At 53.7% G+C, this 20,395-nt stretch overlaps 11 protein-coding genes across 11 annotated transcripts; 7 read left to right on the top strand and 4 right to left on the bottom strand.

Annotated features, from left to right (window-relative positions):
• Positions 1–183: 183 nt before the first annotated feature.
• On the top strand, positions 184–1,237 carry PV07_03794 (uncharacterized protein). Its single transcript, XM_016390548.1, has 2 exons — positions 184–1,092; positions 1,149–1,237. The coding sequence occupies exons 1-2, from the start codon at positions 295–297 to the stop codon at positions 1,215–1,217; spliced, it is 867 nt and encodes a 288-aa protein (XP_016252450.1). The 5' UTR covers positions 184–294; the 3' UTR covers positions 1,218–1,237.
• A 51-nt stretch (positions 1,238–1,288) lies between these two features.
• PV07_03793 (uncharacterized protein) lies at positions 1,289–3,251 on the bottom strand. Its single transcript, XM_016390547.1, has 2 exons — positions 3,008–3,251; positions 1,289–2,960 (listed from the first exon to the last, which is right to left on the bottom strand). Exons 1-2 carry the CDS (start codon positions 3,117–3,119, stop codon positions 1,741–1,743), a joined length of 1,332 nt encoding a protein of 443 aa, XP_016252449.1. The 5' UTR covers positions 3,120–3,251; the 3' UTR covers positions 1,289–1,740.
• A 209-nt stretch (positions 3,252–3,460) lies between these two features.
• PV07_03792 (uncharacterized protein) lies at positions 3,461–3,892 on the top strand (the record flags this gene model as incomplete). The annotated part of the gene is made up of 1 exon (XM_016390546.1): positions 3,461–3,892. One exon carries the CDS (start codon positions 3,461–3,463, stop codon positions 3,890–3,892), a length of 432 nt encoding a protein of 143 aa, XP_016252448.1.
• A 35-nt stretch (positions 3,893–3,927) lies between these two features.
• Positions 3,928–5,112, top strand: PV07_03791 (uncharacterized protein; the record flags this gene model as incomplete). Its single annotated transcript, XM_016390545.1, has 1 exon — positions 3,928–5,112. One exon carries the CDS (start codon positions 3,928–3,930, stop codon positions 5,110–5,112), a length of 1,185 nt encoding a protein of 394 aa, XP_016252447.1.
• Positions 5,113–6,068: 956 nt separating this feature from the next.
• PV07_03790 (uncharacterized protein) lies at positions 6,069–7,532 on the top strand. The gene has a single exon (XM_016390544.1). The coding sequence runs from the start codon at positions 6,542–6,544 to the stop codon at positions 7,139–7,141; it is 600 nt and encodes a 199-aa protein (XP_016252446.1). The 5' UTR covers positions 6,069–6,541; the 3' UTR covers positions 7,142–7,532.
• A 173-nt stretch (positions 7,533–7,705) lies between these two features.
• On the top strand, positions 7,706–9,207 carry PV07_03789 (uncharacterized protein). Its single transcript, XM_016390543.1, has one exon. It carries the CDS (start codon positions 7,785–7,787, stop codon positions 8,946–8,948), a length of 1,164 nt encoding a protein of 387 aa, XP_016252445.1. The 5' UTR covers positions 7,706–7,784; the 3' UTR covers positions 8,949–9,207.
• A 67-nt stretch (positions 9,208–9,274) lies between these two features.
• On the top strand, positions 9,275–13,332 carry PV07_03787 (uncharacterized protein). Its single transcript, XM_016390541.1, has 2 exons — positions 9,275–12,768; positions 12,825–13,332. The coding sequence occupies exons 1-2, from the start codon at positions 11,931–11,933 to the stop codon at positions 13,220–13,222; spliced, it is 1,236 nt and encodes a 411-aa protein (XP_016252443.1). The 5' UTR covers positions 9,275–11,930; the 3' UTR covers positions 13,223–13,332.
• PV07_03788 (uncharacterized protein) lies at positions 9,373–11,491 on the bottom strand (the record flags this gene model as incomplete). The annotated part of the gene is made up of 7 exons (XM_016390542.1): positions 9,373–9,789; positions 9,851–10,064; positions 10,119–10,611; positions 10,662–10,734; positions 10,786–10,830; positions 10,881–11,386; positions 11,431–11,491. The coding sequence occupies 7 exons, from the start codon at positions 11,489–11,491 to the stop codon at positions 9,373–9,375; spliced, it is 1,809 nt and encodes a 602-aa protein (XP_016252444.1).
• Positions 13,333–13,335: 3 nt separating the features above from the next.
• On the bottom strand, positions 13,336–14,377 carry PV07_03786 (uncharacterized protein; the record flags this gene model as incomplete). Its single annotated transcript, XM_016390540.1, has 1 exon — positions 13,336–14,377. Exon 1 carries the CDS (start codon positions 14,251–14,253, stop codon positions 13,336–13,338), a length of 918 nt encoding a protein of 305 aa, XP_016252442.1. The 5' UTR covers positions 14,254–14,377.
• Positions 14,378–14,926: 549 nt separating this feature from the next.
• PV07_03785 (uncharacterized protein) lies at positions 14,927–15,862 on the top strand (the record flags this gene model as incomplete). Its single annotated transcript, XM_016390539.1, has 2 exons — positions 14,927–15,388; positions 15,439–15,862. The coding sequence occupies exons 1-2, from the start codon at positions 14,991–14,993 to the stop codon at positions 15,860–15,862; spliced, it is 822 nt and encodes a 273-aa protein (XP_016252441.1). The 5' UTR covers positions 14,927–14,990.
• Positions 15,863–16,312: 450 nt separating this feature from the next.
• PV07_03784 (uncharacterized protein) lies at positions 16,313–17,779 on the bottom strand (the record flags this gene model as incomplete). The annotated part of the gene is made up of 1 exon (XM_016390538.1): positions 16,313–17,779. One exon carries the CDS (start codon positions 17,777–17,779, stop codon positions 16,313–16,315), a length of 1,467 nt encoding a protein of 488 aa, XP_016252440.1.
• Positions 17,780–20,395: the final 2,616 nt, after the last annotated feature.

Raw genomic sequence — 20,395 nt, 5'->3', positions numbered from 1 at the left:
ATTGCTTTCCGTTTCCGGCCATAGTCCGTTGGATGAAGCATTAAACATCCATCTACCAACCACCAGAATGGAGAATAAGGTACCTGTGTAAGTTACCTATCTAACACACTACGGACCTAAAGGACTGACAAACTCCCTGTGTGGCACGATGCAGTCCTTCAGGTATAAAGGTAGTGTGACTCTCTCTCTTATCATGGCGTCTTCGCTCTGCTTTGCCAACGCGAGAACGGCCGCCACCCACAGATTTGAACCCTGCAAAAGAATACAGATCGATTTCTTTACCTAGGTGCTCCGATGGCCTCAGGACTCAAGTCAGTCCTCATAACCGGCTGCTCTTCAGGTGGGATTGGCGACGGACTGGCCCAAGCCTTCCATGAAAGTGGGTATCACGTCTTCGCGACCGCGCGGACACCGTCAAAGATCTCACCATCCCTCGCCAAAGCACCCAATGTCACCGTCCTGACTCTCGACGTGTTATCCTCCGAATCGATCGCCGCGGCAGTCGAGAGCGTCACGAGGGTGACCGGCGGCAAGCTCGATGTGCTCGTCAACAACAGCGGCTTGCTGATGGTCATGCCGGCGTTGGACACGTCGATCGAGGAGGGCAAGAGACTGTTCGACACCAACTACTGGGCGGTCCTGGCCATGATCCAGGCCTTTGCTCCGCTCTTGATCAAAGCGAAAGGGTACATCGTGAACAACACGTCGGTGAGCGGGGTCGTTCCCTTCGGGGCCTTTGGAAGCATCTACAACAGCTCCAAGGCGGCCGCCATCCTGGGGAGCGAAACGTGGCGTCTCGAGCTCGCGCCCCTGGGCGTCCGGACCTTGACCCTGGTGACCGCTGCCGTCAAGTCCAACGTCTTCGCCAACATGGCCCCGCCGCAAATCCCCGAGAACTCGTACTACTACGGCATCCGAGACTACATTGAAGGGCTCTGCGACGGCAGCATGCAGGAAAGCGGCATCACGGCGAAGCAGTTTGGTCTGCAAGTCGTCCGACAGGTCGGAAAGGGCAAGACGGGAAAATACTGGGTCGGCGGCGGTGCGTCATCTGCTCGCTGGGCCGCATGGCTGTTGCCGGCATTTATAATGGTGAGTTCATCATGGTTACGCCCTGAAATGATTGACACTGGCTGAGATTGAACTAGGACGCGCTGTTAGCCTCCCTGTTTCCCTTCGCCAAGTTGCTACAGGCCCAATCCAGAAGCAAAGGGTGATCAAAAGGGTAGATGTATCCAGGGGTAAGAGCAACAGGTGAGAGAGGCTTGGGCGAAAGTGAGAGTCGGTTGGTATAAGGTCGATACTAAGTCAATGAGTGGCACGGGAGCTCGAAATGGCTTGTAATCTCTCGAGTCGACGAGAACAATGACAAGGATCGACGACTTCGAGGAAACGAGTCGTAAAGCTTCTTGCCGACCCAGAGAGACCTATTGTCTGATGGGACTATAAAGCCTGATATCAATTGATAGTGTTTCACGAGCGCACCGCCGAATTTGGATGGAATCCCAAGCACAGCGTACGACTTTCGTCACGCGTTTCGCCCGTCCGCCTCCTCAACTCAATGTCCAGAGACGGAGACATCTCCTGGTGGCGACAGGATGGCCTTTGCTGTAACGAGTCATTTCCTCCCTCAAACTTTTCGTCAATGTAAAGCAAAATGCCATCCAACATTCCGGTCGCTAGACAAATAGCCAACATTCAAACACCAATCGCCCAACTTGTCATAACAATCGTTCTATCTCAGAGTTGAATTCTCTTCTTCTCCGGACTCCTACTTCGCGCTCGATGCTCTTTGCTGGGACTTCGAGGATATTCTAACTGCTGCTGGCTGGCGAAACCAGGATCAGCGTGCCAGCCCACATAAGAGTGTTGTCCGTAAGACGCAGCCGGAGGAAGTGCAAATTGACCCATTTGTGCAGGATGTTGCTGAGGATGCATATATGATCCAGAGGGCGCTCTATAGACGTGCTGGCTCTCTTGTTGTCGCCGGTATAGAGTAAATGTCGCATTGTTGACCACCAAGCCCAAAACAATCAGGGTAATGGTGAAAACCATGGTTTTCAAACTGATGGGCTCGACGAAGCTGTTGAAGATTTCGGCGAATGTGTGCGCACTCAGTCTCGCTCGTTTTACAGCGCTAGGATCCCGCTTCATGCACAACTCCCAGTTGCTGCACACAGCCTCCAAAGCGGGCAGCCTAGTGTCGGCGGCGCATCGATTTTCGATGAAGTTCTTGGAGCACGCCGCCATTTCCGCCAACACTTCGGCCATCGCATCCTCGCTCGCTCGGTCCACATCCGCCTGGATGGTGGCGTAGAACGACCAAAACATGTATAGACAGCCGCCGAGGATTGCTGCGTTGAAGAAAACCTGAAGGTATTTGGCAATAATGGAAGGCGCGTCAGGGTATGTGTGGATGAAGGTGAACAGGCCGGTGATCCATCCTGCTTCTTTCGCCGGCGGTTTCTTTGGCTCTGCCTCAGTCGGGCTTGGGGCACTCTCATCGTCACTGTCGTCTAAGGAGCCCTTCCGCCCTATCATCAATTGTCTGTCAAATTGCTGAGCTCGCCGTCGCTTCTTGTGGATCCTTCGTGCAACAGCATCACTCGCGGGCTTTCTAATTTCTCCTCTTCCCGGGCTTGGTGCAAATCTGCCGTAGAGTCCAAACAATGAGTTTCTCTTGTTCTCTGTTTTTGAAGGGCTGCTCTTAAACTCAATGGGTAGCGGTGTCGCGTCTGGTGTTTCCTCGTTGTCTGTTGGTGCCAGTGGCGAGGAATTTTCAGGCGGTGACGAGAAATCGATGTCGAATGGTTTTCGAGGAGTTGTAAATGAGGATGTCCGAAAAGGAGAGGATTCAGGCGCCGCCGCCGGAGTGTCTGAGAAGAAGAAGGGCTGATTGTTGGGTTCTCGGAGCGCTGGCATGGTTGGTTTTTGAGGAGATTCAAACTCGCTATGGGTACCTGTCATATTCAGCATGGCAACAAGGTGCATGGACTTCAAGACTTACGCTTTTTCGCCTGCATCTCGAGAACACGTTTATGATAGGGAGAGGTGGGATCAAGGGGACCATGGCCTTGCCATTCAAAGTCCATAAAACTCTCTGTACCGCGAAACGCCATGTTTTGAGGGGGGGAAGGTTGGGGTGCAAGATCAAAACATAGACGATCAAATATTCTGCCAGTACCACTGGGAGGTGGAAGGCAACACTGAGTTCAGGTCCAGGGATTTATTTGGTAGGCCAAACACACGGCCTGCCGAAGGAGGAAAATAAACAAAGCATGCAGCGCAGCGCAGCGGGATCTATTTACTAGCATGGTTGGCAAGGGTCTTGGATCCATGCACGCCACATCTCCATCCATCTCGGATTTATAAGTCCCATCCGTTCAGGAGGAGCTTTGATTCGTCTGTCCATCAGTCCTGCTCTCCTCTGTGCCTACCGCACAGCTTTGGATCTAGAATCATGCCTCGAGAAAAATCAGAGGAAGCGCAGTGGTGGTATGAAGCTGTGTATTCGGCCATCCAGCAAATCCCCCACGGCAAAGTCACCAGCTACGGACACATCGCCCTCCTCCTCGACTTTCCCAAACGCGCAAGACAGGTCGGCGTATGTCTCAAACATCTGCCCACATTTGATTCTGCCAATCCGGACCAGTACTTTTTCCACGATCAAAATGTCCCTTGGCAGAGAGTGGTCAACTCCAAGGGCGGCATCAGTCCGCGCGGCGATGACGGAGCGGCGGCAAACAGACAGGCGGAAAGATTGCGTGCGGAGGGGGTTGAAGTCAACCCGGCTAGGGGTATTGAGGAGATGACGGTCGATTTCGGCAAATACGGGTGGTTTCCATCAAGACTGCCGGACGAGGAGAGCGAGGATGACATGCGAAGCCAGTAGGAGTGAGAAGCTGACCGGGGTTCGAACCGTGGAGGATGACACTGCATCTCTGTCCATCGTATACCAGGAAGATCACCTCGACAACATGCTTACGCGCGCAAGGAACGGATGTGACCGAAAGCTTCAATTCGAATAGGAGGTCTTCTGGTGCCCAAAGTATATCTACTGGTGTTTGTCGTTGGACAGCTCGAGCTCTGTCGAAAATCCCAGACTGTCGACTGATCACTCCGACCATTGAGTGCGACGCAATGAAACCATTCCTGCTCACCTTGTCGAACGATGCCCAGCTCTCAGGTATCTATTCCGTGCCCGGAAAGACTCCTACCACTCCACGATATCGACCTTTGATCGTCGCACTACATGGAGGCACCTACAGTTCGCAGTACTTTGACGCCCATCCGGAACACTCTGTCGGGACCATATCCGAAACCACTGGAGTTCCTTTCGTGGCCATCGATCGGCCGGGATACAGGGAGAGTTCGAGCCTGCCCACGGTACCAAACGGGTCTACATTTGCACAAGAAGAGGGAAAGTACTTGCATGACTACATTCTCCCCAAGATATGGGCGGAATACGGCTTGTCAACCGGCGCAAGCTCGATGGTAGTGATGGGCCATTCACTTGGCTGCTCTCCCTGTGTTGTTGCTGCAGCCTTGCATTCCCAGGAGGCTGATCCGCAATATCCATGGGCAGGAGTCATCCTCTCCGGCCGTGGTATGGTGTCGGCGTTCCCCCAATCAAAGGGCGAGGAACAACTGGCCCGAGGCAGACAGCTTGGATATGTCGAATTCCCTCCCGGGGCCAAGGACTTTTTGATGTTTGGCGACCCTGCGCTGGGGCTGGCGAGCGCAGAGATACGGCGAATTTCGGAGGAAATAACGCATCGAGCACCATTCGGGGAGTTTGAAGACAGAAGACTTCATTGGGACCATTACTGGAAGGGATATGCAAAGCAGGTCAAGATCCCCGTGGTGACGGCGATCGGAGGGCGAGACTCGCTATTCCATGCGTCACAGCAAGACATCGAGGAATTTGCCCGAGCATTCAGCAATTCCCCGAAAGTCGAAGCTGTGCTGGTTGCCAACGCTCCTCACTGCTTAGAACTGAGTTATTGGGGACCTGCTTGGCTGTTGAGATGTTTTGGCTTTGCGATTGAGTGTGCAACCAGTGCAGCTTTACAGCCTCATGGGGGTGCATTGGGACCGACAGAAAGCCAGTGACACGAGGGCTGGACTGGGAAGTTCCGGTCGACGGGAGCAACGGTGGCACTTGAGTCACTGCTGGGAGTCACAACCCCTATAACCAGTGCCGTCATCATGGCAGATTTGTCTTGGTCGGTTTCGGGGACCAGAGTTTGAAAGCGAGGAGGATGATCACCATGGTCAGTGATGTGTGTTCCAACGTAGTACGAGTACCTCGTATGCGTAATGAGCGAAAAGATGGTGGCTGTGAGGATTGTCACATGGCCACGAGGCGAGGAACTTGGACAGGCTGGAGATGTGAGGGGTGAGGTCATGGTGTGTTTTGGTCCAGGCGCCACGGGCAGTGAGGGGGTGTCCTGGACTCCTGTATGGGCGGCCTTCCCTCCCAGGAGGCCCCCCGGAGAGCGCCGAGGCTCTGGGTCGTAGCTAATGACATATGTACTCCGTACCTACAGCCACCTAGGCACCCGGGACCTACGCCTGGACTCCCTGGAATAAGCGTCAATTTCCCTGCTTGCCCACCCCCTCGCTTTGTGGTGGGTGGTGTTGTTGTCCCTTGTTGTCCCTGTTTGTCCCTCGGCACCGTGGATCTCCACCGTCCTATCTCGAGCTCTCAAGCTCCCGAGCTCCCAAGCCACCAACATAAATGACATGCTTCCTGGTTCGCCAAATCGCTGACTGTGATTGTTTTTAGCATCTGATGGCTGCCCGTGGGTGACGCCGCCGAATGACTCCATTCACAGCAGCTGAGCCAATCCCGCGCTTGTGCCTTGGCCGCGTGCATGAATCCCGTTCAACTGCCAGTCCACTGCGTCCAGCATCCCGCGTCCGGCCTCAAAGGGTCGCTGTGCTCATGCATCAGCCCCTCCTTGCATCCCTACTATCGCCCCGTGCATCGCCTCCACACCTCAGATCAACATCACGAAGCATAGATAGTACATCCCGTACAGGATCTATCAAGCTTTGGTGGGAGTCAGAAACCCATCATCTCGGTCCCTAACCGCCCCGCGTGCCAGCTTCTCAGCCAGTGGTGACGGCGTGTGACAAAACATCCCTCATCATCCTCACTTCCGAACCACAGGCCTGATTCACATAACAAAGCACTCTCCTTATCTCCCAAGCCTGATCTTTCTCTCTTCTCTTTCATCTCTGTAACACCTACATACTCGGCTGTTACTCACTTCTTTGTTCCAGTGCCTCGTCATCAGCCACACTTGCCCGGTCCATAGTACTTGTACCGGGCAATCCCTCTCCTTTGTCCCTTCCTCGTCCAGCCCTCTCTGCACGCGTCATTCTTTGACTCAACTGGTATCTGACCAGGGACCGTCCCTCTTTGCACCCTCTCAGCTGCACGAATCCTATAGTCCTTCAGTACACCACGCATCGACCCTTACCTCGAACTATCCCAGCAGCCCACCACCTACCGAGTCCATCTCAAGCCTGTATCATGTCCGCCTTGCCCAGCAACGACCTTCGTAGCGCAGCCAAACCATACCTCCGTGAAAAGAATCACAATAAGAAGTGGGCAAGAGGAGCTCAGGAGCCTCCGGAACATAACTGCCACAAACACACATATCCTGAAGACAACTGCCGCAAATGCATGGGCAGACCCAACCGACGAGATCAAGATCGGAGAGTCGGCCGATCAGAGGCGAAACACAAGCATGACATTCAGAACAAGCTGAGTGGCCACGCCGCAACCTTGGCTCGCAAGGCTTTCCGCAACGAAGTGGTCGATGCCATGGACGGTCCTTTGGCTCACGTCTCCGACACCTCGGAGGAAGAGGAAGTCCCGGACGCGTCCGAAGCCCCTCTTCCAGCTGAAGGAGACTTCATGTACAGCTATGATCACGCGACTGGACCGAGAGCGGGTGGTGACATCCTCAGCCAGGCCATCATCCAAGCTGTCCGACGATTTGAGAACAACGAGACCGAGAAACTAGTCAACACAGAATACAACATCATTGATGACAAGGAAATGGCTGAGGCTTCTACCGAGGACGATGATGACGATTTTGAGCTCGTCGACTACTCTCACTTGAAGTGAGATTGCGATCTTGTGCACGACACTCTGTGAGGTCGTCGCAGACCTGGAACCGGCGTTGTCGGCTGCTTTTCACACACTTGTAATGACTCTCTCTCAGAGCAACCGAGTTGCTGTTGTTTGGATGCTTTCAATTCATCAGAGATACCCCAAGGAATCATTAGGGAAGCGAGGCTGTATCAACAGAACAATCATCATGGGTACTACACGGCGCTTCTTGAGGATATGAATGACCTTGGAGAGGAGGGATCACTGCCAAATATCATTGGGTGTTCCTAGATTTCTATTCGGCGTTTGATTATCAGAGCACAATCGAGAGCAGGAGAGCAGGAGGGCAGGGAGCAACTAAGCAATACGTAGCATTAGGAATTCAGCACCCAGCCTTATCGAAACAGCAGTGGAGGCTCAGAAGCACTTCCCCTCGAGATTCGTAGCATGTGACGCGTCCAGGCTCAACAACAATGACGTCTTTTCGGTCGGCCAAACTGTGCAAACTTGGCAAATGTCACAAACATGGGGGCGAAAAGAAACTGGACATACTCACCACCTGCGTCCTTGACCTTACAACAACGCTCTCCATGCCCCGCAACCAGAGGCGTAGAGTGCACAAACTGGACGACCACGGCGCCCCAGAGCCCTCACCATAATGCCTAAGGAAAACCTCGCCGCATACCTGGCCAAGAACTACCTCACCGCCGCCACGTCGCAGTCTGCTTCCCCGTCGGACACTGTCTCCTCAGATTTCCAAGATTCGACTCGCCCAAAGAAAAAGCGGCGAAAGAACAAGGATGATTCCTTTGAAGGTGGCCTCGTGATCGCCGACGACGATGAAGCCATTTCACTTCGAGGCGGCGCTTCACGAGGAAAGCGAGGAGAAGAGGACGAGGATGGAGATATACCAATGTTCGAAGCAGGCGTAAAATCCGCAGAGTTCAGGAAAAAGAAAGGTGGGGGGGACTGGAAAGTTATAGCGACTGCAACGCCAACAATGACCCAGACATCAGACAACAGAGATGAGGACAAGGAAGCGGATCGAATCCTCGCTGAAGCGGCGGAAGAGTCTCGACTGCGACGCCAGGAGATTGAAGATGAAGACGCTCCTGCGATCGTCGAAGAAGACGACAGCGGACCACGCATGCAGTCTGGCGTTCGTGCGGGTCTCCAGACTGCTGCAGACACAGCGGCCTTAGTCGCCAAGGAAGAGCGTGAGAAGCAGAGAGAACTTGAATCAGTAAGGTCCAGGACCAAGTCGAAGAAACACAAGGACCAGCCACTTGAGGAAGAAACCATCTACCGTGACGCCACTGGCAGGCGCATCGACATTAGCCTCAAGCGAGCAGAGGCCCGAGCTGCTGCACAGGAGAAGGTGCGGGCCGAAAGGAAAGCGAGGGAGGACGCAATGGGCGACGTGCAGCGGCGTGAGCGGGAGGAACGCAGGAAAGAATTAGAGGAAGCAAAGTTCTTGACTCTAGGCAGAGGCGTGGATGATGAAGCGATGAATGACGAGCTTCGTGCGAAAGTAAGGTGGGATGACCCTATGGCTGGGTACATCGCTCAACAAAAAGCGGAGGCGGCAACCGACGGTGCAATATCAACGCGAACGTCCAAGGGAGACACAGGTGGAAGAGCAGGAGTGAGGAAGAAGGTGTATACGGGTCCTCCGGCCGCCCCGAATCGATATGGAATCCTCCCTGGCTGGCGGTGGGACGGAGTCGACCGGAGTAATGGCTTTGAAAAAGAATGGTTCCAAGCACGCTCGAAGAGAGGGAGAGAGGAGGAATTGAGGTTTCAGTGGCAGATGGATGAGTGATCTCCTGTGGCTCTATTGAGACGGAGGAATTGACGAGGGAGTGAAAGCTTCGAAGGCTTTTCCTGGCGTTCACCGTCATCATTTCCCCTTCCGAGAGCCGTTCTACCCTGGATCTTATCCAGTTCAATAGACTCGTGCGTCTAGGTACTACTAGCTAATAAGGTACTTAGGAACTCGGACCAACTAGAAGGTGCCATTAATTCCTTGGCAGTTTGGTCTTAGCTAACCATTCTAGGAGCTCATTAAACTGAAGTTCCCAAGGGCCTCTATTCCGAATCGAAATTTCATAACCTCCACAGATCTCATCTCTTTATTTTGGGACAGAAGAAGCATCAAGCAAAGAGATATATACGACAAATGACAAAGCCACTAACCCCGTGATTGACGCCACCATGTAGACCTGTTCAGAATCGGCATACACCCATCACAATGTGTGCCATTGGTCCAGATCATCGTTGCTTGTGGTTGATTGACGATGAGATCCGCTGCTCCAGTCGACCTTGACCTGATCATCTTCACTATTCACCAGCCTGCCTCCGCTAATCAGGCGGAACTTCAAATCGGCATGCCCAGGGATGAGCTTGACACGGAAATGGGCAAGCTCGTAGCGCTCCCCAAAGTTCCACCAGTGCTTGTTTCGCACGAGCCGTTCGACCAGATGGAGATTGACTGACACGGTGCAGAGCGTCCTGACATGGTCTCTCTCAGCCATGCTCTTGGGGAGGGCGTCTGCAGGTCGTGTGGACACCACAAACTGCGCCTTCCATGGTTTCCGGTACTGTGCAGGACTCAACTTGGCCTTGAATATCTTCTCGATGCCGTTGTCGGTGATTTTATCGCCCTTTGCTCAAGTCAGTCACTCGAGTCTACCTTTCCAGCGATGCGGACTCCGAGAAACTTACCTTCCGGATCAACCATTCAATCTGGTCAACCGCCCATTTCTTTCCGTCCCTCTTATCTCGAACTACTCTCTGGCCGAAATGTCTCTGTTGGCTGTATTTTTGATTGACAACAACACCATAGCTGACAGGTGCGCAGCGCTGCACAATTGGCGTACAATCTTGTCCTATTTCTTGGGCACGGTAACTGACGAGTCCCTGGACTACGGCAAGCTGCCTATGAATGATGATTAGCCCCTGGTTCAAGGCAGCACAGCGATCCACTACTCACAGGTTCTCCGCGAGAAGCATTCGCAGGCCGCGCACGTTTGGTATTTCGGCTCCTGCTCCAGATTCGAAATGCGTTTTGATTCGGCTCTGAATGTATTCCGAGGCAGAAAGGCCTCCAGACATGATCAGATATGAGACTTGCTCGCCAGGGCGCGTTCTTTTCAGGGATTTCAACTGTTCTTCAATCAGTTCAATTAAGCCATCAACCTGTTCGTCGAAAAGATGCTGGATGGTGTCCTGATCGATCTCCATATGGGAGTCTCTAATCCCTGCCTGCGGGTAATCCAACCCTGTAGGGAGCCCAGTCACTGGCAGGTACAACTTTGGAGCAGTCATGCCAGGGCTTCCAAAACTGCACTTGAATCTCTCGAATCTGCCTAGCATCATTTTCTCGGCAGTCTCGGCAGGTTGCAAAATATCACGAACCTGGTCCAACCGTTTGGCAAGGTGCTGCTGTACTTTTATATCGATGAGGGCGGAGCCGACCTCCCGTCCTTTTGGAATTGAGTTAGCGAAATAACGGGTACGCGATTCCTGGACCGACCTTCGACCTGAAGCAACTGTTCCAACTTGAGCGCCTCTCCTATCTCAGACTTTACTTTCATAATATTGACATCCTTTCAAACATTAGCCAGGCGACCATCCGGTTACGGGAGTGGCCTACATACCGTCGTACCTCCACCTGCATCGCACACCAAGATCACGTCGTCGCGCTCGATGACGCTCAGCATCAACATAAGCCATGCAGGTAGATGGGACCAACCTTCAACATTTGCTTCGCGACACAGACGGCGGCTGCCTCGGCCTCGGTCAAAGTCACCACCGAAGAATGGTACTGGCCGTCCCTTCCGAATCCAGCGAGCTTCAGGATCGCTAAGAGCTCACGGACCATTCCAGCATGCTTCCAAGTCGTCGGAACGCTAAAGTTCCATTCGACTCGCATTGTCGCCCATTGAGGATATCGACTTTGGAAGTATCGGGCAATATGGTCATGCACACATCTCATGTAGTCCAGGTAAAACCGTCTTGCGTCTTGATGGGAGAGATGTTTCCATTCTCCATATTCAGGGTCGAGGTGGAGCTTGAAATACTCTTTGATGTCGGTCGCCCGATCGGCGACGTCGACAAAGAAACCCCAAGACTTTATGTTTGCTGTACCATGGTTATATGCCAGTCGCGATGGCGCCTTGTTGAACAGTTCAGCTGCAATGGTCGTCCAACTTTGAAAAGTTACGGGATTTGTCCATGGTGCCGTGCAGTATGCCACACCTACATCCAGTCAGCAGTGCTCATATTGGCCGTGTTCAAAATACCTGTCTGGGACATGCCAAAGTCAACACCGATGACGAGCTCGGGTTGCTGAGAACTGGCCATGTTTGATTCCTGGACCTTCTTGCAAGGTAGGAGAGCTCTCGAGGGGCATAGGCTGACCTCTTCAGGAATCACGATTGCCCAACTACCCTCTCTCAGGCTGAGAAGGCATAACCACCCCATCGCTGAGGCAGTGTGCGCCCCCATACGACCTTAAAAGCAGCAAGTAAATGGTACCATCCTTTCCTGCACGACGGAGGGGTCCAATATGCACGCCAGCGAGACAAGTTCGTGATGGTCTTGTTTTGGCTAAGGCTTGCGCGAATTGTTGCTGTGCAGGGTGGCAGTGAACCCACCCACCTCGTATTCACGAGTCCCAGCCTCACCGTGCTCGGTGAAAAGGAATGACCTTCACGAAGAAGCATTCTTCAAATGAAATAAACGATCGATCATTCTCTTCTACGGCATTCAGGGTAGCAGACACGTTTCGAAGACACCAAGCATGTCAACCACCGATTCTTCCCTCGTCGGTGACACTGGCGGTCCCGGTCCTACAGGGTCGCCAAATACCAATCCAGCCTTACAAAATCCCACCCCAAGTAATTCAACAACTCCCTCATCGTCTACCTCCCTAAGCGTCTCATCAACCAGTCCACCAAGCAATACATCAACCAATTTCTTGACGAGTTCGACTCCAAGTGCTTCGGCTTCACCCTCGGCCGCCGTGACAGACAATCCACAAACAACCCCACCGACGGGTTCGAATCACCTCTCTGCCGGAGGAATAGCTGGAGTCGCCATTGGATGCGCCGCTCTCGGTGCTCTTCTCGCCTTCTTATTCATGGTGCTTCTACGTCGAAGCCAGACGAAATCCTCGTCCAGGCATCGCCAAGCACATTCTCGTCTCTCAAACAAATCTCTTAGAAGTGACAAGGACCCGGACAAGTCTCTCGCTCGCCCCAGCGTTGCCGCCATTGCTGTCCAGCCCAACGTCAACATCGACGCCTTCCTCCCTCAGCAGGCAGATGATGCCACCGTCAAGCAGAGGGTTTTGCTTCTGTTTGATCAGATCGAACTTCACGTCGACAATTATTACAGCGACCAGCCCCTACAATTGACGCCCGAGCAACAGAGCGAGCTCTCGAGATTCGGGACTCCAGAGCTGCCTATGCCCTTGGGTATTCTCCTCAACACATCCCAGCGTAAAGTCACAATCATCAAGCACTGCCTCGCATTTCATGTCGTCCAGCTTGTCTCCCCTTCGCATGGCTCAGACTGCCTATTGCCCTACGAGGTCTCTAACGTGCTGGTTCTCTCCACTCCAAAATCCGGTGATCGTAGTACGTCAACCCCTCTCCCTCGCCCGCAAAAAAAAGCAAAACTAACTGATCTCCAGACTTCCATCTGGCTCTGTCTCGCTGGCGTATGCTCACTGCATACCTCCGCCCGGACTTGTTCGACGGCAAGGAGTCCGACTCTACTGCACAAGACGCCCATCTGTACAACCTCGCGAAGACATTCTCCGATCGCTTCGCTGCGTTCAGTCAACCGCAGAATGCGGAGCAAAAGGTCAAGCATCTCGCCGAGGTGCTGCGGACCGCAGTGAAGGTTGCACTTTGGTTGTACTCACAGCCCGCCACGTTCAAGTTCGACTGGGGCCCGGCGTCGGATGCCTCGCGGCGATCAACACCGACTGTTGCCACTGTGCCCTCACTTTTGAAGACGCACGATGGTATGGGAGGAGAGATTCAACCACCACAAACCATTCAACCACTTGTCAAGAGGCGCGTGTGAAGTAATCTCTGCTTTATTGAAACATGATTGGAAAGCCTATTCAACGCGGTAATAACAGTCCCTGACTCGTTTTCATATACACAAAACTATCAAATCAACTTCTCCATTTTCCTTCAAACGTGGGTTGCTCTTGCTCTTCTCTCGCTTAGCATACTTGACTTCATTGCTTGGTGCTCGAGCCAAGTCCGAGGCTTGTACTCGCTCGTCTCAAGTGTCGACCCCGTCATTGACCCTATCGCTGACCCCGTGGTTCTCATGGTCGGCACTGGTTCATTGCCACAGGGCACTTCTACCAGAGTCGACGTTTCACTACGGATCCGGGTCGGTGACAGCTCAATGGTCGGACTTCTCTGACCCGTTACATTGCGTATAAATTGTGCTGGGACATCGGCGGGCATTTCTGGAGGAAGTTCTTTCATCGGCGGTGCCGCCTCGCGCGTTGTGTTTTCGGGGTCGGCCCGTAGAGTACGAAGATCTTCAAAGCTCGGCTTCGGGGTCAGCCTGCTCATGTGCTTCCATTGAAGCAGCTGGCTGGTATTGTAGCTGGGAGGCCTTTCTTTGCTGCGCACCGGCTCGAGCCCGGAGGTGCCGTAAGACCTCAGAAGCCTCAGCGTCGCGATGTTCTGCGTGAGAGTTGTGTGGACGATATCCAACCGTTTCAACGCCGCGCCGACGTTGGAATTGTCGCTTAGCACCCACATGACTCGGGTCGAGAAATGGATTTTGCAGTCCGCATCCAGGTCGACCCGGGCGGGCTCAAGGAGCAGAGCGACCTCTTCGGCCGCTCTCTTCGTTTCCTCCATCACTCGTTCATAGTCCTTCCGTTCCGACAACGGCAGCAGGTCTTGCTGGTGACTGAGTAAATCGCGGCAGGTTTTGATGTTGGTCCAGGCGTGCTGCGCGGTGATGAGATACTCTCTCGTCTGTTGATCGACGGCCCTTAGAGCGTAGGTGACCTCGCAAATCTTGAAGACAAAGGTTAGGCCCGAACTGACGCCAGCAGTTATTGCCGACCACGGATTCCCGCTCATGGTTGCAAGATGATGGATAGCAAACTCAGAGCAAGGCCCAAAATCGTTCTGATCAGGCTGGGATCTTAGTAAGTTACCAACCTTCCACCTCCTTCGCTTCGAAGTTGACCGGTGAGGCTGAAAACACACTTGTTCACGCGGGGGGGGAGGGGGGGAGTCCGTCGCCAACGTTCTGGACACAGGAGACTCAGGAGCGACAGAGTCAGCCGACCAGGCAGCACCGGGCGCAGGGCACTTGAGCGGGGTTGATAAGGAAGGGGGCTAAGTCACAGACCTCAACTCAGCATGCATATACGAAAGGCGAGGTCGGTTCCACGAAGTTGGGTGAAGCCACAGTTCCGAAAGCAGCTTGGTGGTTGGATAAATCGGCCTGGGCGTTTCCCGTCGTCGCAACGCAGCCAATCGTGCGAAGCCTCAGCCTGATCAGGACTGTAAAAGCAGCGCAAGAGCGGTGTCAGCTGAAAGATGTCAACGCCTCAACTGGACTGCGTGCAGGAGACCATTGGGGCTATCTCGTGTATGCATCCCAAATGCTAGCTCAGGAAGAAGCACAAAAAGCTCGGCGGGAGGGGCGAGAGAAGTCGAAAGCGCAACATCAGGCTGGAGACGGGAAAATGCCTCAGTGCTTAAGAGAGGGGAAGGTCAGGGAAGAGGGTTCTGGGGACAAGTCTCCCTGCCTTGATCACCAGAAAACAGAGCACGTCTTTTCCAGGGAAGTCTGAAGAAATAGTGCAAGCATGTTTTTCGCGGCGCTTGCAGTTCTTGTCCACGCCCTAGGCGTGGCATATGCCCTCGACTATGTCGGCGCCATGGAGACTGGATTCATCGGCCTCGATCCTCGTGGCTGGTCGCCAATGCCGACACCTGCTCCCTACTACAACCTCTATCGCCGCCGGCTGCAGAAGAGGGATCTCACGGACACATGTGCAATATTCAACGACGAGCCGATAACTTGTCCCCCGAATGAGTATTGTGCCTACAATGGGAACCTCCGCTTCATGGCCTGCTGCTCGGTCGACGCAAACGGGGACTTCGTCAGTGATTGCTATTACACGACCAGCTGTGTCGATATAGCTGAAAGTTCGTCCATATGTGGTGTGACCACCGGGTGCATTGGTTTCCAAACAGGGATCTGGTATGTATAGAAGAGACTCAAATGGCCTCTATACTGAAACAAATATGTAGTGGAAAAGGCGATTCTTACCCAGAGTGCGTGACCATCGTCCTCACTTATGGAATCGCGGCATACACAACCTTTCAATGTGGCACCACTGCGGCCTATGTGACGGCAAGCTCACCACCACCTTCGCCACCGACCACCACGACGACGACAATAACAACGACATCAAAGACAAGCAGTACGACGACGCCTCCACCATCTTCTACCACTACCTCCGTCACATCCACTTCCCCAGCCGCAGTGATTCAAAAGGCTGAACCCAACCACACGGCTGCGATTGTGGGTGGCGCCGTGGGAGGAGTGGCAGGTGTCCTGATTATCGCTGGTATTATTGGGTTCGTCATCTACAGGATCCGCGTGAAGAGGCGTGAGGCAGAGTATGCCGACGATGCACCAGAGATGCCTGGGACCGCTCACATACCGAAATAGCTACTCGGTGGGTGCATATATCGAAGCCGCGAGGACCTTGTATTGGTGCAAATGACTAGGTTGCCATGCTGGGTGGTTAGCTGAGACGTAGTTGGCTATCAGGTTGAGAATTGTCTTTACTATACCTTTTATTATAATGAGTATCGTGCCCGCCTTTTCAAACTGGAATGCTTAATGCTTCCTTATGTTCCTTGATACATCCTTCCACGAGCTACCACTAACACATCGGTTGTTACTTTGTCGTCGAGCATTCTTCAGGCTATATATGGTGTAACGATAACTTCAGCAGAACCGGGAAAGACTGTAACTCGTACTCTGCTAGCCGCTAACAGTCTGCTTAACCAATGCCTCTATCTCTATATAATCCCCACGAGCATTCCAGCCTGTCAGAATATAAAATCTTGCAGTACGAAGCCAGACACCAGATGTGAACCAGAAGCTTCATACTTTCTATATTTTTGCCTTTGAATCGCCCAGCTCACTCAATATCTTCTCATTGTGCTCTCCCACCGCGGGGATCCTCTCCATCCGCGCGTCCAGATCGGAGCTCATCCCAGGCGGCAGGAAGGCCTGGATGGGCCCGACTTCAGTGTCGACCTGCCTGAACCGCTTCCGCGCCGCGAGCTGTTCATGCTCCCACACACCCTGCATGTCGTTGACCTTTGCGTTCGCGATGCCGGCCTTCTCCAGCCGCCTGACGACCTCCTCGGCGCCGCCTCCCCACGAGGCGAAGATGCCGCTGATGATCGCTTCGAGCTCGGCCCGGTTGTCACTCCGCGAGGCCGTGTCCTGGAACTTGGGGTTCGTGGTCAGATCCCCGCGCTCGAGGACCTCGGTGGCCAGGATCTTCCACTCCCGCTCGTTCTGCACGCCGAGCATGACCTGCGCGCCCAGGCTCCCGTCCGGTGCGACGCCGGTCGAAAACGGGCCGTAGGGGTAGATGCTCGCATGAGCGGCGCCCGCGCGTTTCGGCGCCGTTTGGCCTTCAAACGCATAGTACAACGGGAACCCCATCCACTCGACCAGTGACTCCAGCATGGAGACGTCGATCTCGCATCCCCTCCCGGTCTTCTGTCTTTGGATGATTGCCCCCAAAATGCTGCTGTATGCATAGATGCCCGCTGCGATATCCGCTATCGAGCATCCTACCTTGGCCATCTCGTCCTTGGTGCCGGTGATGCTCACCAACCCGGCCTCCGCCTGCACGAGTAAATCGTACGCTTTCTTGTGCGCGTACGGTCCGTTGGCTCCGTACCCGCTGATCGACGCATAGATCAACCTGTCGCCCCTCGCTTCCCCGGGATACGCGGCATTCATCATGGCCTTCATGTCTTCGTAGCCCAGTCCCATCTTTTCGGCATCGCCGGGCCTCAGGTTCTGAACAAACACGTCGGCCTTCTCGCAGACCAACTTCCGGAGCACCTCCATGTCGCGCGGCTCCTTGATATCTAACGCCAGAGACTCCTTGTTGCGGTTGGTCCACACGAAGTGGCTGCAGAGTTTCCCGCGGACGCGCTTGTCGTGGTGCCGCACAAAGTCCCCCGTCCCGGGCCGCTCGATCTTGATGACCCGAGCCCCGAGGTCGGCGAGATGGCGGGTCGCGAGAGGCATGGAGATGACCTGCTCGAGGGCGACGATCGTTATGTCGGAGAGGGGTCGGCTGGAGGGTGCGTTGAACTGGAATGCCTCTGCATCCGGGACATTGAGCGTGCTCTGACAGCGGCAAGACGCAACGCCCCTGGGTGGCATCGGTCCCGGTTGAGCATTCCAGCGAGAGAGCGGTATTCGATCCTTCCTTGTTGGGCCTGTCTTGATGGAATATCTCCTATTACCAGAGCCTGTCATGAGGCATGGGAACCTTCTCGGAGTGCTAGGTCGGCGGAGCAGCCTCAAAAAGTCTTGCTGAAGTCCCCCCATCTTGACTGACCGCTGCTGTGCCCTGCAGATATCTGTGTGGTTCTCTCCTCAGCTTCAGAGATTTTTCAATCCTCTTCAAAGCTAGATGGTCAGGGGCTTAGAGCTTATCATAACACAAAAGCAATGGGGCGGCAGGGAGGCAGTCAGAAACAGGGCAGGAGCTGGGAATCTGCCTCCGGACTCGGTCGCTTGTTGACATTGACAGCCTTTCCCCGCACAAGGCTGCAGCGTCGGCGACAGGGGCGGTGTTTCCCCGGTGCGGAGAACATATGTCACGTGCACTTCAAATGCCGAGGGGTCTCCGCCTTATTTCCGATTTCGGCTGCTGTGTTTCTGTCCGTGCACAACAGCTTGACGGCTTGGTTGTTGCAGAGGTACTTGGTTCACCTAACATATCTCCTGGTATAAATCGACTAGGAGTCGAATTGGCTTCATGGGCACTAAGACTACACAACAATGTCAAGTCCCCTAGGACTAGTATCAGAAAAGAAACTACGCACCAGCTGCTCCAAAATACCGACTTGAATGAATGCCCCTAGAAATCGAGACTGCACCTCTCTGGTCATGTAGCACTGATAAGGCGAGGGAACGTATTCGCTCTGTGCTGACAGCTTTGCTTTTTGCAATTATCTACCAGGTGCTCTGTGTTGCCATTTCATTCAGAGTCTAGAGTCAATAGCTCAGAACCAGTACACGGGAAGTATGGTTTGTGGTCCGAAGAACACTCATACCACGAGGTACTCCTTGACTGGCTCGTGGGAGCGGGAGCGGGAGTGGTCAGGAAGCATGGCACGAAGACTGGTCAGCATTCTGCTGGTCAAAAGAAGACTTGTGCATCACCAGAATGGACACACAAATAAGTGTTGACCTCTGCAGCAACGCCACCCCCACCACAGCCGAGCCGAATTTAAGCATCGACCACTTTTTCGACGTAACCGAGCGGCCGAGGCTGGTAGAAATCACCAAGGATTGGATCCCGTACTGTCGGTATTGCGGAGAAATGAAGCTAGAGACGAGATCTTTTCCGTGTATGGAGTATTACGATGCCAGAACTTCTCAAGTTGGTTGCCTTGAAACCGGGGAAGCAGCCTTGCGAGTGAGTGGGGGCAGCCCCGTGCATCTCCCCCAACTATCAGCCAGCCAGGCAGTTGCTGTCTGGCTCCGTTGAATTTCTTTCACGTCTTTGGGCTCACTTTGCTCCTCTACTCGAATTCCTCAGGCCAGCTGGTAGTTGCTCGCCGAAACACGCAACAAAAGTCTAAGAGGCTGTTCAAGGAGCGTATTGTCGAATCATAACAGTAACCAAACACTCAGCCGGTGCATCAGAGTGCACCAGTTGACATCCCATGTTGCCTTTCGGGTCACCCTACCGTTGCACCCTGTGTCAGCAGAGCTTCTCTAGAAGGGAGCACTTGCAGCGACACACTATCAAACGTAAGGCTTCGCTTCCAAGCGGCCGTGACGAGGCAACTGATCACTGCGTCAGATACCGAGTTGCGATCGTTCCGATGTGACATATGCTCGCAAACATTCAGCAGAAGGTCCGTCATCATGATCCACTACCTTGCCAATTTTTGGTTTCGTGACATTCAAGGTTGATCCTATTTCTTTCCAGCGATGCTCTGAAGAGGCATATCTCCATACACCGGCCCGCGGAAGAGGCGTCTTCCTCCTCGACAACCTCAAGCCAGGATATTTCAAGCCGGTCAAAGCGAGCTTCTGCTGCTTGCGATGCCTGCTCCCGATCAAAGACAAGATGTGACGGACGAATACCGTGTGGCCAGTGCCTTGCTAGGGGAAGACTCTGTACATTGGATAGACCACATCCCCTCAAGAGACGATGTGTCCTTCCAAATCATGAGCTTGCTCATCAAAATTGCGGCGCCAGCAAAGAGATGCACAGGGAGATTGATGTTGTCGACACTCGATCGGAAGACATATCTTGGCCGGCTCTAGGGGTAGGGAAGACCTACCAAGAGAGAAAAGTTGAATCGCTGACTCCCTCATTTCCATTAGCCTTCCCACCAAAGCATGGAGTGGGCAGATGGACAAGGTAAATCCGAAGCGCAATGAAAGAAGAAGCGGGTCGTGTCTAATGACTCGATAGACAGTGTTGAAAAGAACGGGCAGTCTGACGACAAGACTTCCGACCGAGTACCACTGGACAAGGACCCAGTGCCCCTAGATCAACAGCAGCCGACAGAACCGATGATCAGTACTGCAAATACGCACCACTTGAACACGTTTGGACTGAGTGGCGGACCTCTGTGGAACGACTTTGCTTCATTTGACTGCCACAATCCATTCGAGTACGAGAATCTGACGCAGCTCTTCTGGTTTCCTGAGGTATTTGTTTCCGACGATGTGGTTCTAGGACAAGGAACCAGCACCCAGAACTCTGTCAATGGCGCACATGGGCCAAACGGCGTGGACAACACGGTGGATCCATATGCCGACTGGGTTCATTCTCATCCCTTGAAAAAGGGACCTACTGTTGAAGTGATACGGATTTGCGACTTCCTGCACGATTCAAAAAGTTGGGCACAGATTCACACGTTTGACGGCAGATCCAGCTTGAGACAGACTTTAGGGCCGGTGGTCGCCGATGGACTTCGC

The sequence above is a fragment of the Cladophialophora immunda genome (genome assembly GCF_000835495.1).
Source record: "Cladophialophora immunda strain CBS 83496 unplaced genomic scaffold supercont1.2, whole genome shotgun sequence".
NCBI lineage: Eukaryota > Fungi > Ascomycota > Eurotiomycetes > Chaetothyriales > Herpotrichiellaceae > Cladophialophora > Cladophialophora immunda.
Note: the sequence above shows the minus strand (reverse complement) of the source record. Positions and strands in the feature narration are given on the sequence as shown.

Bases quoted from the DNA above. Each gene is read 5' to 3' on its own strand.
- PV07_03794 (XM_016390548.1), top strand. From the start codon at position 295: ATGGCCTCAGGACTCAAGTCAGTCCTCATAACCGGCTGCTCTTCAGGT. The intron at 1,093-1,148 runs GTGAGTTCATCA...AGATTGAACTAG, and splicing joins TGTTGCCGGCATTTATAATG to GACGCGCTGTTAGCCTCCCT.
- PV07_03793 (XM_016390547.1), bottom strand. From the start codon at position 3,119: ATGGCGTTTCGCGGTACAGAGAGTTTTATGGACTTTGAATGGCAAGGC. The intron at 2,961-3,007 runs GTAAGTCTTGAA...TGAATATGACAG, and splicing joins CGAGATGCAGGCGAAAAAGC to GTACCCATAGCGAGTTTGAA.
- PV07_03790 (XM_016390544.1), top strand. From the start codon at position 6,542: ATGTCCGCCTTGCCCAGCAACGACCTTCGTAGCGCAGCCAAACCATAC.
- PV07_03789 (XM_016390543.1), top strand. From the start codon at position 7,785: ATGCCTAAGGAAAACCTCGCCGCATACCTGGCCAAGAACTACCTCACC.
- PV07_03787 (XM_016390541.1), top strand. From the start codon at position 11,931: ATGTCAACCACCGATTCTTCCCTCGTCGGTGACACTGGCGGTCCCGGT. The intron at 12,769-12,824 runs GTACGTCAACCC...ACTGATCTCCAG, and splicing joins TCCAAAATCCGGTGATCGTA to ACTTCCATCTGGCTCTGTCT.